Below are 23,718 nucleotides of genomic sequence, written 5' to 3'. Positions count from 1 at the left end.
ACATTGACATTTCACTTCTAATTCTTCAGCACAGAAGAGGTGTGTTTGTAATCATGTTGGAAAGTTATATACTTTTGTATTTTCTGCTAGTTCCTGTGCTAGTCCATCCTCTTTAATCTTCTGTCACTAGAAGATATCTGTCTATCTGTATATATATTTGATAGTATATTTTTCATGAAAAATATCAGTGATTTCCCCTAAATATAAGGTATATAATCTTATAGATTTTAGAGCTAAAAACCTACTTTAGGTTCATTTTTTTCCAACCTCCAATTTGTTGTTGTTTTTTTTTAATTTGGAATACCTAGACGTGCATGGCATTCTGTGCAATCATGGCCTGTCATTCTGGCTGAGTTGCTTAGTATGTGTTGGAATAAATAAATGAAGCAACTTATTTTCTAGATAATCTGTTTTAGCTTTCTGGACTCCACTACCTGCAGTTGAGCTCATTCACAAACATTTCCTCATGCCTTCTTAACTTTGATAGAAGAATTAATATGTCATAAATGAGTTAAGATGGTGTGAGCAGGTTAAGGTGAGAGAGATTCTCACTGTGGTAGTTAGAAAAACATGTGATGGAGGAAATCAACATTTGGGCTCATCTTTTATTTCAGATTTCTACAACTATCTTCTAGGTAGAGGGAATTTATAAGCCAAGATACAGACACCAGAAAAGTCAAGGGTATTTCTTTTTCTTTACTTTTTAACTTTCTTCCTATTAACTGTTTTGTTTTTGTTTTTGTTTTTGAATAAAGAGTTTTAGTTTAATAGCATTTGCTTCCTGCATGTTGGGAGTGATGGAAGATCACTTCAAATCATTGGATTGTCTCCATTGTAGCTGTTGCTGGATTCCAGTATTTAACAAACATTTATCAATTTTTTGCTGTTTTCAGAGCTAGGTAGAGTGGGGCTTCCAAAAAACATATTTTTGGATACAAGTGTATGAATGGTCGTACAGGAGGTTAAGCATGTCAGTTGAGGTAGATTTAAAACAAAATCATTTACATATATGCCTGATTGCTTAAAATAAGCATATAGTTCCAGGTAACTGAAAGCTTTACTATGGAGTTCAGGGTCTATAGTTTGATATTTTCTCATTGTTTCACTTTCTTCTTTCCCTCCCTCTCCCCTTTCAAGAGGATAAATAACATCTGAGTTCTTTTTTTTTTTTTTTTTTTTTAGATTTTATTTATTTATTTGACAGAGAGAGACAGAGAGAGGGAACACAGGCAGGGGGAGTGGGAGAGGGAGAAGCAGGCTTCCCACTGAGCAGGGAGCCTGATGTGGGGCTCGATCCCAGGACCCTGGGATCATGACCTGAGCTGAAGGCAGACGCTTAACGACTGAGCCACTCAGGCGCCCCAACATCTGAGTTCTAATGCACACTCACATGCACAGATATAATTAGCTAGACACCTTCTAAGAAGATACTTTTTTTTTTTGGATGTATATGACTTAATCCAAATCTAATGATTTGATTAAGAGGAGGAAAGTATCTTTGGAAACGGATTATGAAGGCTTTTGAACAAAACATGAGTAAAATGGGAGCTTAAGATTCTTACTTGACAGCTTGTAGTGAACCTGTTACTTAAGATAGTTGTTAGTGAATTCATCTTATTCTTTCCATTTCTCCTCTGAAACAAATTTTGAGGGAGGCATTTTTTTGTCTGCTTTCAGCCGGGTAGTTAGTGGTAAAAACTTTAAAATCTTGTGATGAAATGTAGAGGAACCATGTAGAGGAACTCCTTAGGGTCTCCAGCAGACTTTCCCCTTTGAGGCCTAATACCTTTACTATCTGGAGTGATAAAAAGATAATAAAGAAAGCTGGGAGACTAAAATATGGTGCAAATTGAGTGAAATAGAGCATACAACTTTGGTAATGTCTTTATGCTTATTTTTTTTAAGTCCTTGAGCTTCTAAAGTAAAGTTCTTCTATCAAAAAAAGTTTGTTCTGGAAAACTCTCTTTACAAGTTACTTGGGTTGATTCCTTAACTGTTTGGGCTGAGCTATTAAAATGTTTTTCTATACTCCTTTCATGTAAATAGTTTTCAGAATAGTTACATAAAATCATCTTGCAAAATTTAATGGAGAAGTCTTATTTTAAACAATAATTGGAAAAAGTAATTGTTATGTTACATATTTGTGATACCAGTTCTTGCTTTTAATCTAAATGTGACAGATAATGATGGCACCTTGCTTTTCTTCAAAAAAGAACTGAGAAATAGGGTCCTTAAATTATCAGTTATTTAAACTGGGTTAATTAGCAACAGTGTGTTAATTTAGTTTTTTAAATGTAAATTGAAATTTTGTCAAAGATTTTAAATGTTTCTACAAATAACAAGTAAAAATAATTTTCCTGCTCTCCTTATGCCCTCATTTTGCTGTTTGACTTTTAATTTTTTGCTTTTTGTTCACATTTTTCAGTGTAATTTTAATAATCACTAGTAGTGGGGAGCCTGGGTGGCTCAGTCGTTAAGCGTCTGCCTTCGGCTCGGGTCATGATCCTAAGGTCCTGGGATCGAGCCCCGAATCAGGCTCCCTGCTCAGTGGGGAACCTCCTTCTCCCTCTCTCTCTCCCCCTGCTTGTGTTCCCTCTCTAGCTGTGTCTCTCTCTGTCAAAATAAATAAATAAAATCTTAAAAAAAAAAAAAAAAATCACCAGTAGTTTGGCCATGGTAACCATTGAAGGACTAATTCTTCATAATTCTTCTGTGCATTTAATATATCTCTTATGTGATTAATTATAAGCCACAAAATGATTTTTGCTACTTTTTTATCTCAACTACCTGTTTCCCATTTTGTGCTTACATGCACATACACATGTCTACGTGTGTATTTTATTAAATTTCTTCTACTTAGCCTTTTGAGTTAATCCTGTGAACCTTGTACTGCTTTAGACTAATTATTCTCCTAAATCAAAATGTTATTTTCATTCTGTGCTTTTTAAGAATTTTCTGCCTTTAGCTTAATTGGACTAACATGTTCATAATTGGCACTATAGTAGTCACTATAATATTTTTTGTTCCTTTTTGTTGTCCATATTTACACACTAAGTCCTAGTTAACCTCATTGCTTTTCCCTTTATTATGATACCATTCTAGTTAAAATTGTTGTATGTATATCTTGTCTATTTCTACTTGAAGTTTATTTTTATTCCTATTAATCTAACTAAATATCTCCCCATTTGTGAACTCTCTCTCAGATATTTATTTCCTTTTTTCTCCTCTTTCTCAATTGAATCCCATTGTTCTCCTATCTTACTCTTTTGTTTAGGATAATAGCACTAATAGTGACACCAGAAATCACTAAGTTCAGTCTCCCATACCCTGAGGTTCTTTGTTAAAATCCTTCCTGTGATAAATTTACTATATCACAGTCCAGTCCTTCTTTCCTTGTATAGTTCATTTTTTATAAAACAATTAAAATCTTTTCCTGTAACATCTATGTAATACTAGATATTTGTCTTAGAGCCATAAAAATGTTTCATCTTTTATGTATTTGAAGAGTACCATCATAATCTTCTCAGTTTTTTCCCCCTTTGGTTTAAATATATTTAGTTCCTTCAGCTATTCCTTTTATTTGACATGTTTTCAGAATTTTGCTTCCTTAATTTTTTTTCTGTTCCTTTTAAGTTGTGATGCAGAAGTGAACTTTTATCAGCCGCACTGTATCACTGGCCCTTATTGAAACTGTAGAAACCTAAGCCATTTTCATATATATTACTATTAAACAAAATGCCCTTCAGCCTGTACTTTTTTTTTTTAGATGCAATTGCTTGAGTGTAGTTTATATATTAAAAGAAATCTAAGAATGCTAAATATCATCTAATTAACTTTGACTTATTACTCTCTTCTGTAGAGGTCTTAAAATCTCATTTAGTGATCCTGTATACTTGCAGTAGATAAAAGTAGCTCTGTTTCATCGTCAAAGGACATATGCTTTGTGTTTTGTATTAGTCCTTAATAATTATCTTGAGTAGCATACAGCCAAATACAGAAACCTCTAGAGACCTCTGTCTGTAGACCTCAGCCATTTATCTGCATTGTTTTCAACCAGTTGTGATCCCCCATCTTGTCTTCCTTTTCTCTTGAGGATTTCATGGAAGACTTTGTCAGGTGCTTTCTTGAAACTCTTAAGTTAGAAAGCATTTCTCTATTAAAACAGTGACATGGGGCGCCTGGGTGGCTCAGTCATTAAGCGTCTGCCTTCGGCTCAGGTGATCCCAGGGTCCTGGGATCGAGTCCCACATTGGGCTCCCTGCTCCACAGAAAGCCTGCTTCTCCCTCTCCCACTCCCCCTGCTTGTGTTCCCTCTCTCGCTGTGTCTCTCTCTGTCAAATAAATAAATAAATCTTTAAAAACAAAAACAAAAAAACAGTGACATAAGGTTGCCTTGCATTGTAAATCCATTGTGTCATGATTATTTAAATACATAGAAACTACCTCTTTGTTAATTCCTTTTAAACATTTGCCTATGGATTGATGTCAGATTTATCACTATGCTTATACATTAATTAGGCTGTGTGACATTTTGGTAGATTTTTAAAAATATTACTACAGAAGATTTGCGAGTTTATTGTTTTAGTTGGTCTGTATCTGTGTTTCTATAGTTCTGACTTTGGGCCCAGTATCCCTTTATTTTCTTGATACCAGCAGCCATTATTAAATATATTTATTTAATTCTATGTAAGTCTATATAGAAGATAATGTTAAAGAAGGATTATTATTCATTAGTGTTTAGTCCTTTTTGAAGGCACATCTACTAAAATAACTGAAAATATCCAAGAATTAAAAATACATTTTGAGAAGAGTATATTTGGAAGATAGACTCCATTATTTAACTTCAGTGGAATGGAAAAAACATATCTTAAGACCTTTGATTGTGAATATATTTAGAAGTCCACATGACTTTTTGGATTATAGCTGAAATTCCAATAAATTTAGTGATTTATTTCTGCCATTAAAAAGAAGGTTTCTTTGGTGCAGGTTTAGAGTGGCATGGTAATAGAAGTCAGATCATGGATATTTTAGGCAGTAGGAAGGGAGGATAAACCCATTCTCTCGGTGACTGAATATTAGAGCGTTTCTTGGTTTGAAAGTCATTGTATTTGTGTTCAGTACTCATAAGGTCTTTTATTTCTCATAAATGGTTTGCCAAGCAAGATGGATCCAGTCTTTGCCCTCTGAGTCTATGATCTGGTTAGGGAGACAAACCAGACATTCCATAGGAATAGGTATGTTAGGTGATACCTGAATGGTGAGTAGAAGTTGGTGGAAGGATATAAGTGGAAAAGGATTATTGGGATGAGCTGTGTCATGTGAAGAGATCCTGAACTATAATCTATATCTATAATCTAGTATTTTCCTCGTAGATCTTGGACTGTAATTGATCCAGTTTAATGTGCTGTTGAAATTGATTCTGCAGTATATTATTCTTATTTGAGAATCTGTTGTTTACTCACAAGAGAGCTTTGGCTGTAAGTTTCCTGGGTGAATCTGAGGAGTACAGTTATGGCTTTTCTGGCATCAGAATAATTGAGGTTCTAAAACCGTAATCAATTAATGATGTTTCCATAAGTGTAGGCATTTATAGCATCCCTGTTTAGGGACTTAGTATGATCTGTCAGTACCACACATTCAGAATATGTACAGTTAGTATAATGTTTTATTTATATTTTTATTTATTTATTTTAAAGATTTTTTTTTATTCATTTGAGACACAGAGATACAGGGAGAGAGAGAGAGCATGAGCAGGGGGAGAGGCAGAGGGAGAGGGAGAAGCAGGCTCCCCACTGAGTCAGGAGCCCTATGTGGGGCTCGGTCCCAGGACCCTGGGATGATCACCTGAGCCGAAGGCAGACGTCTAACCATGTATTTTTAAAAGCAAGCCCATGTGGTTTTACCCTGATGTATTAAAAGGAGAGTTCTGTTTAGAAGTTTACTTTCAAATATTCATAGTTAATACGCCTTTATGTCAACTTGTTACATCTCTAACCTCCTAAAGATGATTGTTGTGGAGAAGAGGTGGCACAAGCTTTCTGTACCCCTTTACCGGGTTTCTTTTTTTTTGTTGTTTTTTTGGTGTCTGTACCACAAGAGCATTTCTCTTGTGTCCTTTCCATCTTCTCTTTCATACCTTCTTCTTTTTTTTTTTTCAGTTGAGCATTTGTTCATTTATTCTTTTCTTTTTTTAAATTTTATTATGTTAATCACCATACATTACATCATTAGTTTTGATGTAGTGTTCCATGATTCATTGTTTGCACATTACACACCCAGTGCTTCATTCAATATGTGCGCTCCTTAATACCCATCACCGGGCTAACCCATCCCCCCACCCCCCCCCCCCCCCCCCCCACTCTAAAACCCTCAGTTTGTTTCTCAGAGTCCATAGTCTCTCATGGTTCGTCTCCCCCTCCAATTCCCCCCCTTCATTTTTCCCTTCCTGCTTTTTTTTTTTTTTTAAACATATAATGTATTATTTGTTTCAGAGGTACAGGTCTGTTATTCAACAGTCTTACACAATTCACAGCGCTCCCCATAGCACATACTCTCCCCAATGTCTTTCATACCTTCTTGACCAATAGGTCTCTGGGAAATCATGTTCTTCCTAACCAAGAGCCCCAAATTTGCATATCTTTATCCATGATTCAAAAAAATAAATGCTTTCCTTAGCATCTTTGTAGCCACCACGTCTTCATTTGTTCATATCTTAATTTATCTTTCAAAGCTTCAGCTGATTATCAAACGAGATGTGAATGTCTTACCTGTGCTGTGAAGTTTGTTTACTGATCAGACTTTCATTCAAAAGTATCTGTTTTATCCCTTTATGTTAGGTACTGTACCAAGAATTGAAAGTTTGCAAGACACGGTCCCTAACTCACTCATCTCTAATAGTGATTTTTTTTTTTTTAAGATTTTATTTATTTATTAGAGAGAGAGCGAGAGAGGGAACACAAGCAGGGGGAGTGGGGGAGGGAGAAGCCGGCCTCCTGCTGAGCAGGGAGCCCGATGCGGGGCTCGATCCCAAGACCCTGGGATCATGACCTGAGCCGAAGGCAGACGCTTAATGACTGGGCCACCCAGGCGCCCCTCTAATGATGATTTTAATATTTTTTCTTGTAGTGTCCTTTGTTCTTACATGGGTTATCAGTAATTACTAACACTGGATAGGCTTGGATTAGTCTAGTTCTTTTCATCATTACTTCCTCAGGAAAACAGTATTTTCAGGAAGAAGGTATATTTCTGAAATTTTATTTTATACAGAGATTTGTCAAATATTGTTGATACTCATATCAGCTGTTCTATTCAAAGAGTCACCAAATAATGTTAAATTCTTATAGTACTTCTGAATGTTTGTTGGAAAATTAAGCTGCTTCTCCAGCTTTGATTTCACCTCCATGGGAAGAACTTTTTACCTGATGTATGGAACCAGTGTTCCTCTTCATCTTCTTCCTCCCCATTTATTCTTGTACTCACTAGTACGTTCACTTGGATTTCAGTTTTAGTACTGCCACCTTCAGAATTTTCCTTTGCTGGTTTCTTTCTTTCATCCTAATTTGGGGTTCATTTTCTTTAGCGTGTTACAGCAAAGGTTTTGAGCCCTTTTGCCCTGCTCTGAAGCAGGGCGTTAGTGTCTGCTTAGTAAGAACACGTGTGAGGTGAATTTGAAGTAATGGCTAAATAGCTAAGGAGTAGCACCCTGTCAGTTGAAAGTATAAAGGTATGAGTGAAAGAAGTGGATTTCAGAGACATTTGTATTCATAGTGTTGGTTGGAGCCATGTAAGAATAGCAAGCAAGGTTAAAAATGAGGTTAGGAGGAACACACTCACATTTAGGAAACAATAACCAAGAAAGAAGAAAGAGAAAGGTATAGTTAGGAACATGTAGGAGATAAAGAATTACAAAGGCATGAAAACCAAATGGCAGAATGTTAAGAAAAAAATTTTTTATTTTTTTAAAATAATCTGTGCCCAATGTGGGGCTTGAACTCATGACCCCAAGATCAAGAGTTGTATGCTCCACTGACTAAGCCAGCCAGGTGCCCCAAGAAAAAATTGTTTTTAAATCATTAAAATGCTATAATAGAGGACAGTTTTAATTAGTTTTAATATAAACAGATCATTGGAAACGCGGAGATGAAAAGTTTAAGCATAACAGGGTTGTTTCTGTTATCTCTTGTTGTGTTAAAAAACAAAAACCCCTAAAACTTAGAGGGTTAATATAAGCACTTATTTATGAATCTGCAATTTGAGCTGTGTTCAGCTGCATGGTTTTATTGGTCTTTTAGGATATTATTAAATAGTCCAGCCCTGTTTTTTATGGGTAGGAATCTGTAGTTAAATGTGGTTATTCCTGCAATGTCTCTGAAATTTGTCATTGAAATCAATAAACAGCACCAGCGGTGTGTTGGTGAACTGACTCTTCAGGGGCACAGCACATGATCTGTGGCATTTGCCATGGAGGGAATACTACCGTAATGATTGAGCTCAGGTTTTACTGATGTGGAGCCCCTGAACTTGGAGTTTGGAAGAGATGTGGACAGGCCACTCTCATCAGCTATTATGAGCCATCCCCAGATTCCAGACACTCTTGTAAAATACCAGTGTTCTCATTTCTTGATCTACAAAGAATGGGAGACAAGTTACAAAATAAACACGTAATAAAACAGGATTAAGTAAATGGGTGAAGAATTTTTTGTGAAAGAAATAAACGCGAAAATAAAAGAATAAATGCCAGTGTGAATGCTCTGAACAGTTGCTGAGATCAATAAGGATTTGGCTAAAACAAAGAGATGAAGTATTCAGTAATAGATAAAAACAGATTGGCTGCTCAGGAGGAACAAAAATTTTCCTGATAACAGAGAGATCAGTTATGCAGGGGAGAAGGATATTGCATCTTTAACAACATTCTTGCGGAAGTAGGATGATAATATTTGCATATTTCTTGAAATATATTTTTTCTTGAAATATTTTTTTTAATGCAGGGTGGGTGCTAACAGTGCCAAAACAGTTCTCGGGGGGGCGGGGGGGAAGTAGAATTGGCAATTTGGGATCTATAATAGAAAAATTTGAAGTGTTAAGGAGTTTTCATCCTATTGGAAAGATACCTATTATTATATTTAACCTACTTAAAAAGTTAAGTACACCTGTATCACTGAGTTTGCAGGTAAGGAAGCTAACAAAATATTCACAAGATTGTAAATATGGGATAATTAGGGATTCTAGCAAGACAGTAGTTGTGGATTTGTTTATAAAGAAAATCCTTATATGAGAGAGTTTGTATAAAAAGAAGTAGCAGGATTTATTAATGGGCTACTTTTGAGAGCAAGTCAGAATGACTCCTTGCAGATAGCTACTGTAAGCCTAGGGAACAGATATGATACACTATGAAAACTTTACCAGTATTCTTTTTGATTTCTAGTGGTGATTCATCTTTCTCTCTTGATTGTGGTGTGTGTGTGTGTGTGTGTGTGTGTGTGTGTGTGAGTGATTCTTGAACCAGTCCTTTGCCAACCTCATGAAGATTGGAATAGGTGCTTAAAGTGATGAGTAAGACCTGATCCTTATTTTCAATTTTTGGTGTCTTATTATATAATCCTTTTCTCATTTCCTTTCTGCTCGTGTTATCTATGGTTAGCCTAATCTTAACACTTCATTGTTGTTGGACCCAGTTAGCTTCTAATCTTAAAAAACAGAAATTTTCTCCTGTTCTGTTACTACTCTTTAGTGTTGGTTGCTCAGGCATCCCAATTTGAAGGCAGGGTAGGAAAGAATTTAGGGTCACCAGCAAATGCTCAGAAGTTGCTGTTTTCATCACTCCTACTTCTGGGTTCTTCTCTTGTCATTCCTGGGCACAGAGGTGCTGGTGTTAATTCCTCCTTGCCCACCTTTCCCTAGAGTCCATCCGTGCTGGTGCCTCCTACAAACGGCAGAATGAAGGAAATCCAGAAAGAGGTGAGTTTTGAGTTAGATTTTGATTTGGGATTGTGAAGGGGTGGGGGACTTGAATTGATAGAGGTTACAGAAATGGGAAAAGTGTATAACTGCCCAGTTAGTCTTTAGTTGGAACTAGAGTTTAATGGTAGTAGATACAGATAGTAGGATTGTGAATTGCTTGTCTGGTCAGGAATAGCCACCTCAAAGGAGATTGAGATTTGTAGAATAAACAAATCATTGACAGGACCGGACAACAGTAAGATCAGGGTATTTCTTTTCACCTTTTCTGTGGTCTTTCCGCTGCCATCTGTAGCATCCTTTTTCTTTATCCTTTGCTTCTTGCCTGTCCCTGCCCTTCATGCAACAGGTATATATGAATATATGTGGATATATGATATACCACCTGCTCTATCCTTCAGGATTCTTTTGCTTCTGCACACTGAGAAATCTGCTTAAATTAGCCCTAATGCAGCTAAAATCAGGAAAGATCCTAAGACTACAGGAAAGATCCTATTATACTTGACAATACCTGTAGTGCTGATGTGTTTGTAAGATTTTGCTAAGTAAGAGATTAACAGCTGCTTGTTCTGTGTCTAGCTGCTATGTGTCAGAATTGAGCCTATAATTATGCCTTTAATTAGCATAGTTTGATGTGCTGATTGGTTGAGCTCCTCACCTTCTTTCAAGGAATTGCTTATCTGAATAGAATGGGGAGGTCACTGTATCCTAAAGGTAGAAAAATAATTTATCTTTTCACCTAATTTTTGAGTATTTATTCTTTTCTTAAAGGACTTGAGCAGGGTAGGCCCTGGGTATTCAGAAATAAGCTATGATACTTGCACCTCTAGGAGCTTCTGGTGCAGTGGAATAGACTGACACTGTCACAGTATGATGAAGAATTTGCCATATGTAATAGAAATAAAGTGGGAATGATGAAATCATGTTCTTAGTCATTTTGGGATATAGTGTTGGTTGGTATCTTTTGATTTTTAAGGTCTACAAGAACTTTTAAACCACTTAGTGTGAAAGGCTCTTAATACCACAAGTTAAAAGATTCCTAGGGTTATGATTTTTTATGAGACTGTTGGAGTTTCCGAGGTAGAATACTGTGCCTAGAGCAGGAGTTCTTATCCCTGGTACTGTTGACAATTGAGGTTAGATAATTCTTTGTTGTGGGAGGCTGTCCTGTGCATTTGTAGGGTGTTTTAGCAGCATCCCTAGCCTCGACTTACTGTGTGCCAAGGGCACTCTCCCACTTGTGACAATGGAAAATATCTTCACACATTACCCGCTATCCCTCGGGAGGTGGTGAGGGGAGCGTCTCCAGAAAGGCTTTCCAGGGCTGCAGGACATTGGATAGAGCTGATATTCACTACTGCCCTACGTGGTCAGGGACCTTGAGGCTCTAGGCTCCTACTTGGCAGTCTTGACCATAGCAGGAAGAGCTTAAGAGGCTTTTTGACTGAAGCTGGTTTTGCTTCAGTTTCAAGGTCGTTTGTGTCTGCTTTTGCCCTTGACTGCTTTCTTGGCCGTAACTGACTGGCTAGTCTTGACCACCTTCTGTGTCAATCCAAACTTGGTGCCACCTTCTCCTTTTCTCTGTAATTTAATTTTGTCAGGTTTTTGTTTTTTTGATTTTTGTTTTTGTTTTTGTTTTTTAGCAATTAAGAGCAGAGAATTTATATTTGACACATACAGATAATTTAATGAAATATTTTTCTGTCAGTAATAGCTCACAGTTATTGTTATGATTATATTTAACTAAAACAATATTCTATGTTGAACTGACTAATGTTTAAATCTATTTTCTGGCTTAAGTTTCTATAAAAACGGTGGTGTATATATATATAGCACTACATTAGTGTCTGTAGTGACTAAAGATAAAGGTTAGTGACTATCTCACACAGATTTATTTTTAACCATTTAACAAATGGGTACTTATTCATACCCGGCATTAGGATAGTGCTCTAAATTACAGTTTTCTAGTTTTTATTTTTATTTTTTAAACTAAATATTTCAGGAATATCTGCTAGATTTCCTACATGCCCCTCACTTTGAGCTATTGTTTAATTAGCTAGTTTTCTTTGTGGTATTTATATAACAACTACTTTTTTATTGTTTATTGATAAATTAAAAGTTAGCTTTTAGGAACTTGGAGGAGGAAGCATTTATGATTTTAGTCTTTTCCTGTACTTGAGGTCTTCTCAGTCGTTCTGTGTTTGCTAACTAGCATTAATGTGGCCTGGATTGCCATATATGGTGTCCACTGGTACTAGGTTAGTTGAAAATTTTTATGGTACCTTGCCTCTGAGAGAGGTAGGTTTAGATATTAAAGGATTTAATTTAATAATGAAGACTTCAGTACTAAAATAAGTATATGACACCCCCCTCATTTATTTAATTACAAAATCACTCTAATTGGAAACAAATGAGCTAGAAAATTGCATTTTATATTTTCTTGTATAGGTAAAGAGAGACCTGTTCAGTCTTTGAAAACATCAAGAGACACTTCACCCTCAAGTTCTTCAGCAGTTCCTCCGTCAAAGGTTTGTTATATCTATAAAATTAATTTAAAGAGGAATCACAAAGTAAAGGAGGTGGTCTGTGTGGTACAGATGCTTTTATTCTTTACTGTTAAACCTAATGAGGGTAATTTGCTGCATTTAAAAACTTGAATCATGAGGTGCCTGGGTGGCTCAGTCGGTAAAGCATCCAACTCACGATTTTAGCTCAGGTCATGATCTCATGGGTTGTGAGATCGAGCCCTGAGTAGGGCTCTGCGCTCAGGGGGGAGTCAGCTCGAAGATTCTCTCCCTCTGCCCCTCCCCCCCACTCATGCGCGTGTGCTCTCTCTCAAATAAATAAATCTTTTTGGGCGCCTGGGTGGCTCAGTTGGTTAAGCGACTGCCTTCGGCTCAGGTCATGATCCTGGAGTCCCGGGATCGAGTCCCACATTGGGCTCCCTGCTCGGCAGGGAGTCTGCTTCTCCCTCTGACCCTCCCCACTCTCATGTGCTCTCTCTCATTCTCTCTCTCTCAAATAAATAAATAAAATCTTTAATAAATAAATAAATAAATAAATAAATAAATAAATAAATCTTTTAAAAAAACCAAGACTGGGGGAGGAGTCCAAGATGGCAGAGGAGTAGGAGTCCTTAGTTTTGTCTGGTCCCAGGAATTCAGCCAGATAGCTATCAAATCATTCTAAACACTTGCGAGCTCAACCAGAGATCTAAGAAAAGAATAGCTGCAACTCTACAAATAGAAAAGCAGCCGCTTTCTGCAAGGTAGAAGGAGCGGAGAAGTGACTCCGAGGTGATATATGGGGAGATAAACCACGGGGGGAAGGAGCCTCCATAAGCCAGCACCAGAAAGTGATAGAGCAGTGGAGCACAGAATCGAAACTTCTAGAAGTCTGCTCCAGTGAGAGATGTCCCTGCCTGAAAGGCACTAAGGTGGTGAAGCAGGACAGAGTTCTAGCGGGGACAGTGTGGTTTCAGGATGGCCAGGGTCATAATAAGACTGGGAGTGTCTGAGTGTGGCAGAGCTCCCAGGCATCAGAGCGGTGAAGCCCGCTGCAGTCAGTGAGCCCAGGAGTGGGCTCTCAGCTCTGAGTTGCCATAAACCATGAACTGTGGCACAGTCAGGTGACTGCTGTCCGAGCAGGGGCCCAGCGAGTAGCAGAACTGGCGAGAACCCCCTTCCTTCCCTGGGAGGAGTGGCATGGGTGGGCACTGCAGGAGTCTGCAAGCTTTGGAGACTTGAAACGGGGTCGCATGCCTGAGATAGAAATGCTAGGTCACAGGCCGGGTGAGCAAGGAGTGTGGACAGAATCCAGGGAGACAGGAGTGACTGACTGCTTTTCCCTGAGGCCTCACTGAGGAGTGGGGCTCCAAGCTTTTGGCTCTGGAGCCGGAGATTGGGAGGCTGCCATTTTCATTCTCATCCTCTAAAGCTGCACGGAAAGCCTTCAGGGAATAAAAGCTACATAGGGCAATCCAGAGCTACTTACTTAGTCTGGCCCCCTGTCAAGGGTGGTGCAGTTCCACCCTGGGCAAAGACACCTGAGGATCAGGGCAACAGGCCCCACCCCCAGAAGATCAGCAAGAATATCCGGCTAAGACCAAGTTTATTGATCACACAGAACTGCAAAACTCCAGCGCTAGGGGAAAATAGTATATAGAATTCATGGTTTTTTTCCCATGGTTCTTTAGTCTTTCAATTATATATATTTTTTTCTCTTTCCTTTTTCAACTCATTTCCTATTTTATCAACTCTTTTTTAGAAGTCTTTTTTAATTTTCATTTTCACAGTTACATTCTATCCTTTCATTGTCTTTAATTTTATTTTTGTCTATACATAAGTTTTTCTTTCTTTACAATTTTGGGATGCAGTTTATTCTAACAAACAGACCAAATGTCTGATCATACTCTTTCCTTTTTTCTTTTTTTTTTCTGTTAAAATATTTAAAAATTTTCATCTTTACAGTGAAATCTTATTCTTTCAATGTGTTTAATTTTATTGTCGTGTGTGTGTGTGTATGTGTGTGTGTGTGTATATATATATATATATATATATATACACACACACATACATGTTCTTCTTTACAATTTTGGGATGTACTTTCTTCTAACAAACAGACTAAAATATACCCAGGATATAGTGTATTGCTCTGTTCTGTTCACCTGTCTATGTTCCTTCTTCTTTTTTCTTTTTTGTTTTTTGTCTTTTAATTTTCATTTGTACAGTTACATTCTATTTTTTCATTGTATTTAATTTTATTTTTATACATAGGTAAGTTTTTCTTTCTTTACAATTTTTGGATCTAGTTTTCTTTTATTTATTTATTTTTTAAGGTTTAATTTATTTGAGAGAGAGAGCACAGAGGAGAGGGAGAAGCAGGCTCCCTGCTGAGCAGGGAGCTCGACACAGGGCTTGATTCCAGGAGTCTGGGATCATGACCTGAGTCAAAGGCAGCCGCTTAACCAACTGAGCCACCCAGGTGCCCTGAGGGATCTAGTTTTCTAACAGAAATACACACAGGATCTAGTGTATTGCTCTGTTCTGTTCACCTGTCTGATTATATTCTCTCCCCCCCCCCCCCCCCCCCTTTTGGGTCTCTTCTGAATTGTTTAGTATATATTTCTCTGGGGTTGTTGTTGCCATTTTAGTATTTTGTTCTCTCATTCATATATTCTTCTCTGGCAAGAATGATGACAGAAAAACTCATTCAAAAAAGAGAACAAGAGGCAGTACTGACTGCCAGGGACCTAATCAGTATGGATATAAGTAAGATGTTAGAACTAGAGTTCAGAATAATGATTATTAAGATACTAGCTGGGCTTGAGTAGAGCATAGAGAACACTAGAGAATCCCTTTCTAGAGAAATAAAAGAACTAAAATCTAATCAAGTCAAAATCAAAAAAGCTATTGAGATGCAATAAAAAGTGGAGGCTCTAACTACTAGGATAAATGAGGCAGAAGAGAGAATCAGTGATATAGAAGACCAAATGATGGAGAATAAAGAAGCTGAGAAAAAGAGAGGTAACAACTACAGGATCATGAGGGGAGAATTCGAGAGATAAGTGATGCCATAAAGCAAAACAATATTAGAATAATTGGGATCCCAGAAGAAGAGGAAAGAGAGAGAGAGGAGGGTGGGGCAGAAGGTATATTGGAGCAAATTATAGCAGAGAACCTCCGTAATATGGGGAAAGAAACAGGCATTCAAGTCCAGGAGGCAGAGAGAAACCCCACCCCCAAATTAATAAAAATAGGTCAACATCTTGACATATAATGGTGAAACTTGCAAATCTCAGAGACAAGGAGAAAATCCTGAAAGCAGCTTGGGACAAGAGGTCCATAACCTACAAGAGTAGAAACATTAGACTGGCAGCAGACCTATCCACAGAGACCTGGCAGGCCAGAAAGGACTGGCATGATGTATTCAGGGTGCTAAAGAGAAAAATACACAACCAATGTTACTTTATCCATCAAGACTGTCATTCAGAATAGAAAGAAAGATAAAAAAAACTTCCAGGACAAACAGAAACTAAAAGAATTTGTGATCGCTAAACCAGCCCTGCAAGGGCAGCCCTGCAGCCCTGCAAATATTAAAGGGGATCCTTTAAGTGGAGAGCTTAAAAGTAACATAGACCAGAAAGGAACAGAGACAATTTACAGGAACAGTGACTTTACAGGTAATACAGTGGCACTAAATTCATATCTTTAAACAGTTACTCTGAATGTAAATGGGTTAATGCCCCAATCAAAAGGCACAGGGTATCAGATTAGATAAAAAAAGTAAGAACCATCGATAATGCTGTCTGCAAGAGACTCATTTTAGACCCAAAGACACCTCCAGATTGAAAGTGAGGGAGTGGAAAGCCATTTATCATGCTAATGGACGTGAAAAGAAAGCTAGGGTAGCAATCCTTATATCAGACAAATTAGATTTTAAACCAAAGACTATAATACGAGATGAAGAAAGACACTGTATCATAATTAAAGGGTCTATCCAACAAGAAGATCTAACAATTATAAATATTTATGCCCCTAACATGGGAGCAGCCAATTATATAAACCAGTTTGTAACAAAATTAAAGAAACACATTGATAATAATACAATAATAGTAGGGGACTTCAATACCCCACTCACAGCAGTGGACAGATCATCTAAGCAGAAGTTCAACAAGGAAACAAGGGCTTTGAATGGCACACTGAACCAGATTGACTTCACAGATGTATTCAGAGCATTCTGTCCTAAAGGAGCAGAATACACATTCTTCTCGAGTGCATGTGGAACGTTCTCCAGAATAGTTCACATACTGGGTCACAAATCAGGTCTCAACTGGTACCAAAAGCTTGGGATCATTCCCTGCATATTTTTAGACCACAATGCTTTGAAACTTGAACTCAATCACAAGAGGAAATTTGGAAAGAACTCAAATACATGGAAGCTAGAGAGCATCCTACTAAAGAATGAATGGGTCAACCAGGAAATTAAGGAATTAAATTCATGGAAACAAATGAAAATGAAAGCACAACTGTTCAAAACTTTTGGGATGCAGCAAAGGTGGTCCTAAAAGGGAAGTACATACCAATACAAGCCTTTCTCAGGAAACAACATAGGGCTCAAATATACAACCTAACCTTACACTTAAAGGAGCTGGAGAACAGCAAATAAAGCCTAAACCCAGTAGAAGAGAAATAATAAAGATCAGAGCAGAAATCAATGAAATAGAAACCAAGAGAACAGTAGAACAGATCAGCAAAAGTAGGAGCGAGTTCTTTGAAAGAATTAATAAGGTTGATAAGCCCCTGGCCAGACATATCAAAAAGAAAAGAAAAAGGACTCAAATAAATAAATCATGAATGAAGGCGGAGAGATCACAACCAACACCAAGGAAACAAAAACAACTTTAAGAGCATATTATGAGCAAGTATATGTCAACAAATTAGGAATCTGGAAGAAATGGATGCATTCCTGGAGACATATAAACTACCAAAATTGAAACAGGAAGAAACAGAAAACAAAACCTGAAGAGACCCGTAACCAGTAAGGAAATCGAATCAGTAATCAGAAATCTCCCAACAAACAAGAGTCCAGGGCCAGATGCCTTCCCTGGGGGAATTCTACCAAACATTTAAAAAAGAATTAGTATCTATTCTTCTGGAGCTGTTTCAAAAAATAGAAATGGAAGGGAAACTTCCAAACTCCTTCTGTGACATTACCTTGATCCCAAAACCAGACAAAGACCCCACCAAAAAGGAGAATTACAGACCAATATCCTTGATGAACATGGATGCAAAAGTTCTCACCAAGATTACTAGCCAGTAGGATCCAACAGTATATTAAAAGGTTTATTCACCACAACCAAGTGGGATTTTTTCCTGGCCTGCAAGCATGGTTCAACATCCACAAATCAATCAGTGTGATACACTACATAAAAGAAAGGATAAGAACCATATGATACACTGAATAGATGCAGAAAAAGCATTTGACAGAGTACAGCATCCTTTTTTTTTTTTTTTTTAAGATTTTAATTTATTTGACAGAGTACAAGCAGGGGGAGAGGTAGAGGCAGAGGGAAAGGGAGAAGCAGGCTCCCCACTGAGCAGGGAGCCCGACGTGGGACTTGATCCCAGGACCCCAGGACCACGACCTGAGTCAAAGGCAGACCTCAACTGACTGAGCCACCTAGGTGCCCCAGCATCCTTACTTGATTAAAACTCTTCACAATGTAGGGATAGAAGGAACATAAATCTGTCATAAAAACCATTTATGAAAAGCCCACAGCAAATATCATTCTCTGTAAAAAACTAAGAGTTTTTCCCCTAAAGTCAGGAACATGGCAGGGATGTCTACTATCACCACTGCTGCTCAACATAGTATAGAAGTCCTAGCCTCAGCAGTCAGACACAAACAGAAATAAAAGGCATCTGAATTGGCAAAGAAGTCAAACTCTCACTCTTTGCAGATGACATGACACTCTATGTGGAAAACCCAAAAGACTCCACCAAAAAATTGCTAGAACTCATACAGGAAATCAGCAAAGTGGCAGGATATAAAATCAATGTACAGAAGTCAGCTGTATTTTTATACACTAACAATGAGACAGAAGAAAGAGAAATTAAGGAGTCGATGCCATTTACAATTGTGCCAAAAACCGTAAGATACCTAGGAATAAGCCTAACCAAAGATGTAAAGGATCTGTACTCAGAAAACTATAGAACACTTATCACAGAAATTGAGGAAAACACAAAGAAATGGAAAAACCTTCCATGCTCATGGATTAGAAGAACAAATACTTTTAAAATGTCTATGCTAGAGCATTTTATACATTCAATGCAATCCCTATCAAAATACCATCAACTTTTTTCACAGAAATGGAACAAATAATCATAAAATTTGTATGGAACCAGAAAAGACCCCGAATATCCAAAGGAATGGTGAAACAGAAAACCAAAGCTAGTGGCATCACAATTCCAGACATTAAGCTCTATTACAAAGCTGTAATCACCAAGACAGTATGGTACTGGCACAAAACAGACACATAGATCAATGGAATAGAGAGCCTAGAAATGGACCTTCAACTCTATGGTCAACTAATCTTTGACAAAGCAGGGAAGAATATCCAGTGGGAAAAAGACAGTCTCTTCAACAAATGGTGTTGGGAAAATTGGACAGCCACATGCATGAAGAATGAAACCGGACTATTTTCTTATACCATACACAAAAATAGACTCAAAATGGGCGAAAGACCTAAATATGAGACAAGAATCCATCCAAATCCTAGAAAACACAGGCAGCAATCTCTGTGACCTCGGCTCCAGCAACTTCTTGCTAGATACGTCTCCAAAGGCAAGGGAAGAAAGGCAAAAATGAACTATTGGGACTTCATCAAGATAAAAAGCTTTTGCACAGCAAACAAAGGAAACAGTTGACAAAACCGAAAGACAGCCGACAGAATGCAAGAAGGTATTTGCCAATGTCTTATCAGTTAAAGGGCTAGTATCCAAATTCTATAAAGAACTTACCAAACTCAACACCCAAAGAACAAATAATCCAATCAAGAGATGGGCAGAAGACATGAACAGACATTTCTCCAGAGAAGACATCCAAATGGCCAACAGACACATGAAAAATTACTCAATATCGCATGGCATCAAGGAAATACAAATCAAAACCACAATGAGATACCACCTCATTTTAGGTCAGGATGCCTAAAATTAACAAGTCAGGAAACGACAGATATTGGTGAGGATGTGGAGAAAGGGGAACCCTCTTACACTGTTGGTGGGAATGCAAGCTGGTGCAGCCACTCTGGAAAACAGTATGGAGGTTCCTCAGAAAGTTGATAATAGAGCTACCCTGTGATCCAGCAATTGCACTACTAGGAATTTACCCAGAAGATACAAATGTATTGATCCAAAGGGGCACCTGCACCCTGGTGTTTATAGCAGCAATGTCCACAATAGCCAAACTATAGAAAGAGCCCCAGATGTCTGTTGACAGATGAATGGATAAAGAAGATGTCATTCATATATATATATACACATATGTGTATACACACACACACACAATGAAATACTACTCAGCCATCAAAAAATTGAAATCTTGCCATTTGCAACGTCGTGGATGGAACTAGAGGGTATTATGCTAAGCGAAATAAGTCAATCAGAGAATGACCATTATATCTCACTGATACGTGGAATTTAAGAAACAAGGCAGAAGTTCATAGGGGAAGAGAGGAAAAAACACGAAATCAGACGGGGGACAAACCATAAGAGACTCTTAATCATAGGAAACAAACAGAGGATTTCTGGATTGGAGGGGTGGGTGGGAGAATGGGGTAATGGTGATGGACATTAAGGAGGGCACGTGATGTAATGAACACTGGGTATTATATAAATGAATCACTGAAGTCTACATCTGAAACTAATAGTACATTATATGTTAATTGAATTTAAATAAATAATAAGTAAAAATAGTAAAAAGAAAAAAAGTACAGTTGAGTACAGTTGACCCTTGAATAACATAGGGGTTGGGAGTACTGACCTCCCATGCAGTCAAAAATTCATATATAAATTTTGACTCCCCCTAACTTAAATTCTATAGCCTACTCTCAGCTGGAAACCTGACTGATAATATACTTAATTAACACATATTTTGTATGCTATATATATATTATATGCTATATTCTTAAAGTAAGCTAGGAAAAAGAGAATGTTACAAAAATCATAAGAGAGGGCATCTGGGTGGCTCAGTCGGTTAAGCATCTGCCTTCGGCTCAGGTCATGATCCCAGGGTCCTGGGATTGAACCCCACTTCTGGCTCCCTGCTCGGTGGGGAGCCTGCTTCTCCCTCTCCCTTTGCCACTTCCCCTGTTTGTGCTCTCTCTCTTTCTCTCTCTCTCAAATAAATAAATATATTTTTTAAAGATTTTATTTATTTGACAGAGAGAGACACCACGAGAGAGGGAACACAAAGCAAGGGGAAGTTGGGAGAGGGAGAGGGAGAAGCAAGCTTCCTGCTGAGCAGGGAGCCCAATGTGGAGCTCAATCCCAGGACCATGGGACCATGACCTGAGCCGAAGGCAGGTGCTTAATGACTGAGCCACCCAGGCACCCCTCAGATAAATAAAATCTTAAAAAAAAAAGTCATAAGAGAAATACATTTATAGTACTGAACTGTAAGAAATCCACGCATACGTGGACCCATACTGTTCAAATCTGTGTTGCTCAAGGGTCCTCTGTAGATATATAGGAAAATAAAATAACAAAAAACCCCAAAACTTGAATCTTAAGTAACCACAACTTGAAAGTATCTACCAGAAAAATGAGCAGTTTTCTCATACTATTTTTCCACAGGTTATGCTAAAATTTGTACTTAATTGCAGTCATTGCTAATTTTGACCATAACAAGGTAGGAATGAATATTCACATGGGGAATATTTGATAGACTGTGCTTTTATTTTGGGAGGTATGTGTATAGTCAGAGACCTAACATTTATTGTATAACTACCTGATTCTAATTACTATATTGAGTGTTTTTCTCTCTTTTTCATACAGACATGCTATGGTATAAGTAGGTATATATCTCCATTTTATAGAAAATGTTCAGAAGTTAAATAATTTTCTCAAATTATTTCACTGGTAAATTCCTTCAAATATTTAAGGAGTACTAATTCTTCAGTAACTCTTCCAAAAAACCGAAGAGGAGGGGATACTTCAGGCACATTTTGAGGTCAGCATTACCTTGATACTACATCCAGACAAGGTCACTACAAGGAATGAAAATTATAGGCCAGTATCTCTGATGAACATAGATGTGGGAGTCTTCAGTAAAATATTACTAAACGAAATTGCACAGCACATTCAAAGGATCATGTACCATGATCACATGGGATTCATTCCAGCGATGCAAGTACCCACAAATCAATCAATGTGATATATTGCATTAACAGAATGACATGGACATTAATACTAAAAATAGGGGTACCTGGGTGGCTCAGTCCTTAAGCATCTGCCTTTGGCTCAGGTCATGATCCCGAGGTCCTGGGATCGAGCCCCACATCGGGCTCCCTGCTCAGCAGGAAGCCTGCTTCTCCCTCTCCCACTCCCCCTGCTTGTGTTCCCTCTCTTGCTGTATCTCTCTCTGTCAAATAAATAAATAAAATCTTTAAAAAAAAATTAAAAATATATGATCATCTCAGTAGATGCAAAAAAAGCCATTTGACAAAATTCCAAATCCATTCATGATAAAAACTGTGAACTACTGGGTGTAGAGGGAATATACCTCAACATAATAAAGGTCTGATATGACAAGCCCAGAGCTAACATCATACTTAGTGGTGAAAAGCTGAAAGCTTTACCTCTAAGATCAGGAACAAGACAACTGGTCTACTCTTGTCCCTTCTAAACCAACATAGAACGAGAAGTCCTCACCAGAAGGATTAGGCAAGGAAAAGAAATAAAAAGCATCCAAATTGAAAGGGATATGTAAGACTTTTTTTTTTTTTTTTTATTGAAAACCCTAAAGTGATCACCGAGAAGCTGTTAGAATAGATAAATTCAGTAAAGTTGCGGGATACAAAATCAATATGCAGAAGTCATGTTTCTATACAGCAATTATAAACTGTCAAAAAGTGAGTTAAGAGAACAGTTCCATTTACTACAGCATCAAAAAGAAAATACTTAAGAATAAATTTAACCAAGGAGGTGAAACACCTTTACACTGAAAATTATAAAACATTGATGAAAGAAGTTGAAGAAGACACAAATAAATGGAAAGATAATCCATGTTCATGGATTGCTGCAGTTAATATTGTTGAAGTGTCCATACTATCCAAAGCAATCTACAGATTCAGTGCAATTTTTATAAAAAAAAAACCAGTGGTATTTTTCACAGAACTAGAATAATCCTAAAATTTGTATGGAACCACAGAAGATCCCAAATGGCCAAAGCAATCTTAAGAAGAACAAAGCTGGAGGCATCACACTTCCTGATTTAAAACAAGCTGTAGTTATCAAAACAGTATGGCATTGGCATAAAAACAGACACATAGATCAATGGAACAGAGTAGAGACCTCAGAAATAAACCCATGCATATATGGTCAATTAATTTACAATGCAGGAGCCAAGAATATACAGTGGGGGAAAGGACAGTCTTCAATAAGTAGTGTTGGGAAAACTGGGTAGCGACGTACAACGTAATGAAACTGGACCTCTATTTTACACCATGTATGAAAATCAACTTCAAGTGGATTAAAGATTTGAAAGTAAGACCTAAAACCTTAGAAGACCTAGAAGAAAACATAGGTGGTCAGTTCTCTGACATCAGTCTTGGCAGTGAGTTTTTTTGGATTCAACACCAAAAGCAAAGGCAGCAAAAGCAAAAATAAACAAGTGGGATAACTTCAAAGTAAAAAGCTTCTGCACAGCAAAAGAAAACCATCAACAAAATGAAAAGAGTAACCTAAGGAATGGTAGAAAATATTTGCAAATCATAAATCTGATAAGGGGTTAATATCTGAAGTATAGGAAGAACTTACACAACTCAATAGCAAAAAAATCAAACAGTCCAAATAAAAATTGAGCAATGGAGCTGAATAGACATTTTTTTTTTCAAAGAAGACATGAATGGCCTACAGGTATACAAAAAGGTACTCAACATCACTAATTATCTGGGAAATAGAAATCAAAACTACAATGAGTTATCTCAACACCTGTTAGGATGGCTGTCATCAAAAAGGTGGGATAACAAGTGTTGTTAGT

At 37.6% G+C, this 23,718-nt stretch overlaps 1 protein-coding gene across 12 annotated transcripts in view; it reads left to right on the top strand.

The window, feature by feature from the left end:
• Nucleotides 1-23,718, top strand: part of PPHLN1 (periphilin 1) — a 157,187-nt gene that overhangs the window by 51,308 nt on the left and 82,161 nt on the right. For 10 of the 12 annotated variants that reach the window (XR_004678780.1, XR_004678779.1, XM_035002855.1 and 7 more), the window contains 2 exons: nucleotides 9,901-9,957; nucleotides 12,406-12,485. Coding sequence is in view for 10 of the 12 variants with exons in the window: in XM_035002855.1 (XP_034858746.1) it covers nucleotides 9,901-9,957; nucleotides 12,406-12,485 (137 nt within the window). In the remaining 2 variants the exon portion in view is untranslated. The remainder of the gene's footprint in view (nucleotides 1-9,900; nucleotides 9,958-12,405; nucleotides 12,486-23,718) is intronic. The other 2 variants (XM_035002854.1, XM_035002859.1) reach the window with 1 other exon arrangement.

Source organism: Mirounga leonina, unplaced genomic scaffold (assembly GCF_011800145.1).
Source record: "Mirounga leonina isolate KUSES-001 unplaced genomic scaffold, KU_Mleo_1.0 Mir_126, whole genome shotgun sequence".
NCBI lineage: Eukaryota > Metazoa > Chordata > Mammalia > Carnivora > Phocidae > Mirounga > Mirounga leonina.
The sequence above is the reverse complement of the archived record's forward strand: the minus strand, read 5'-3'. Positions and strand labels throughout refer to the sequence as shown.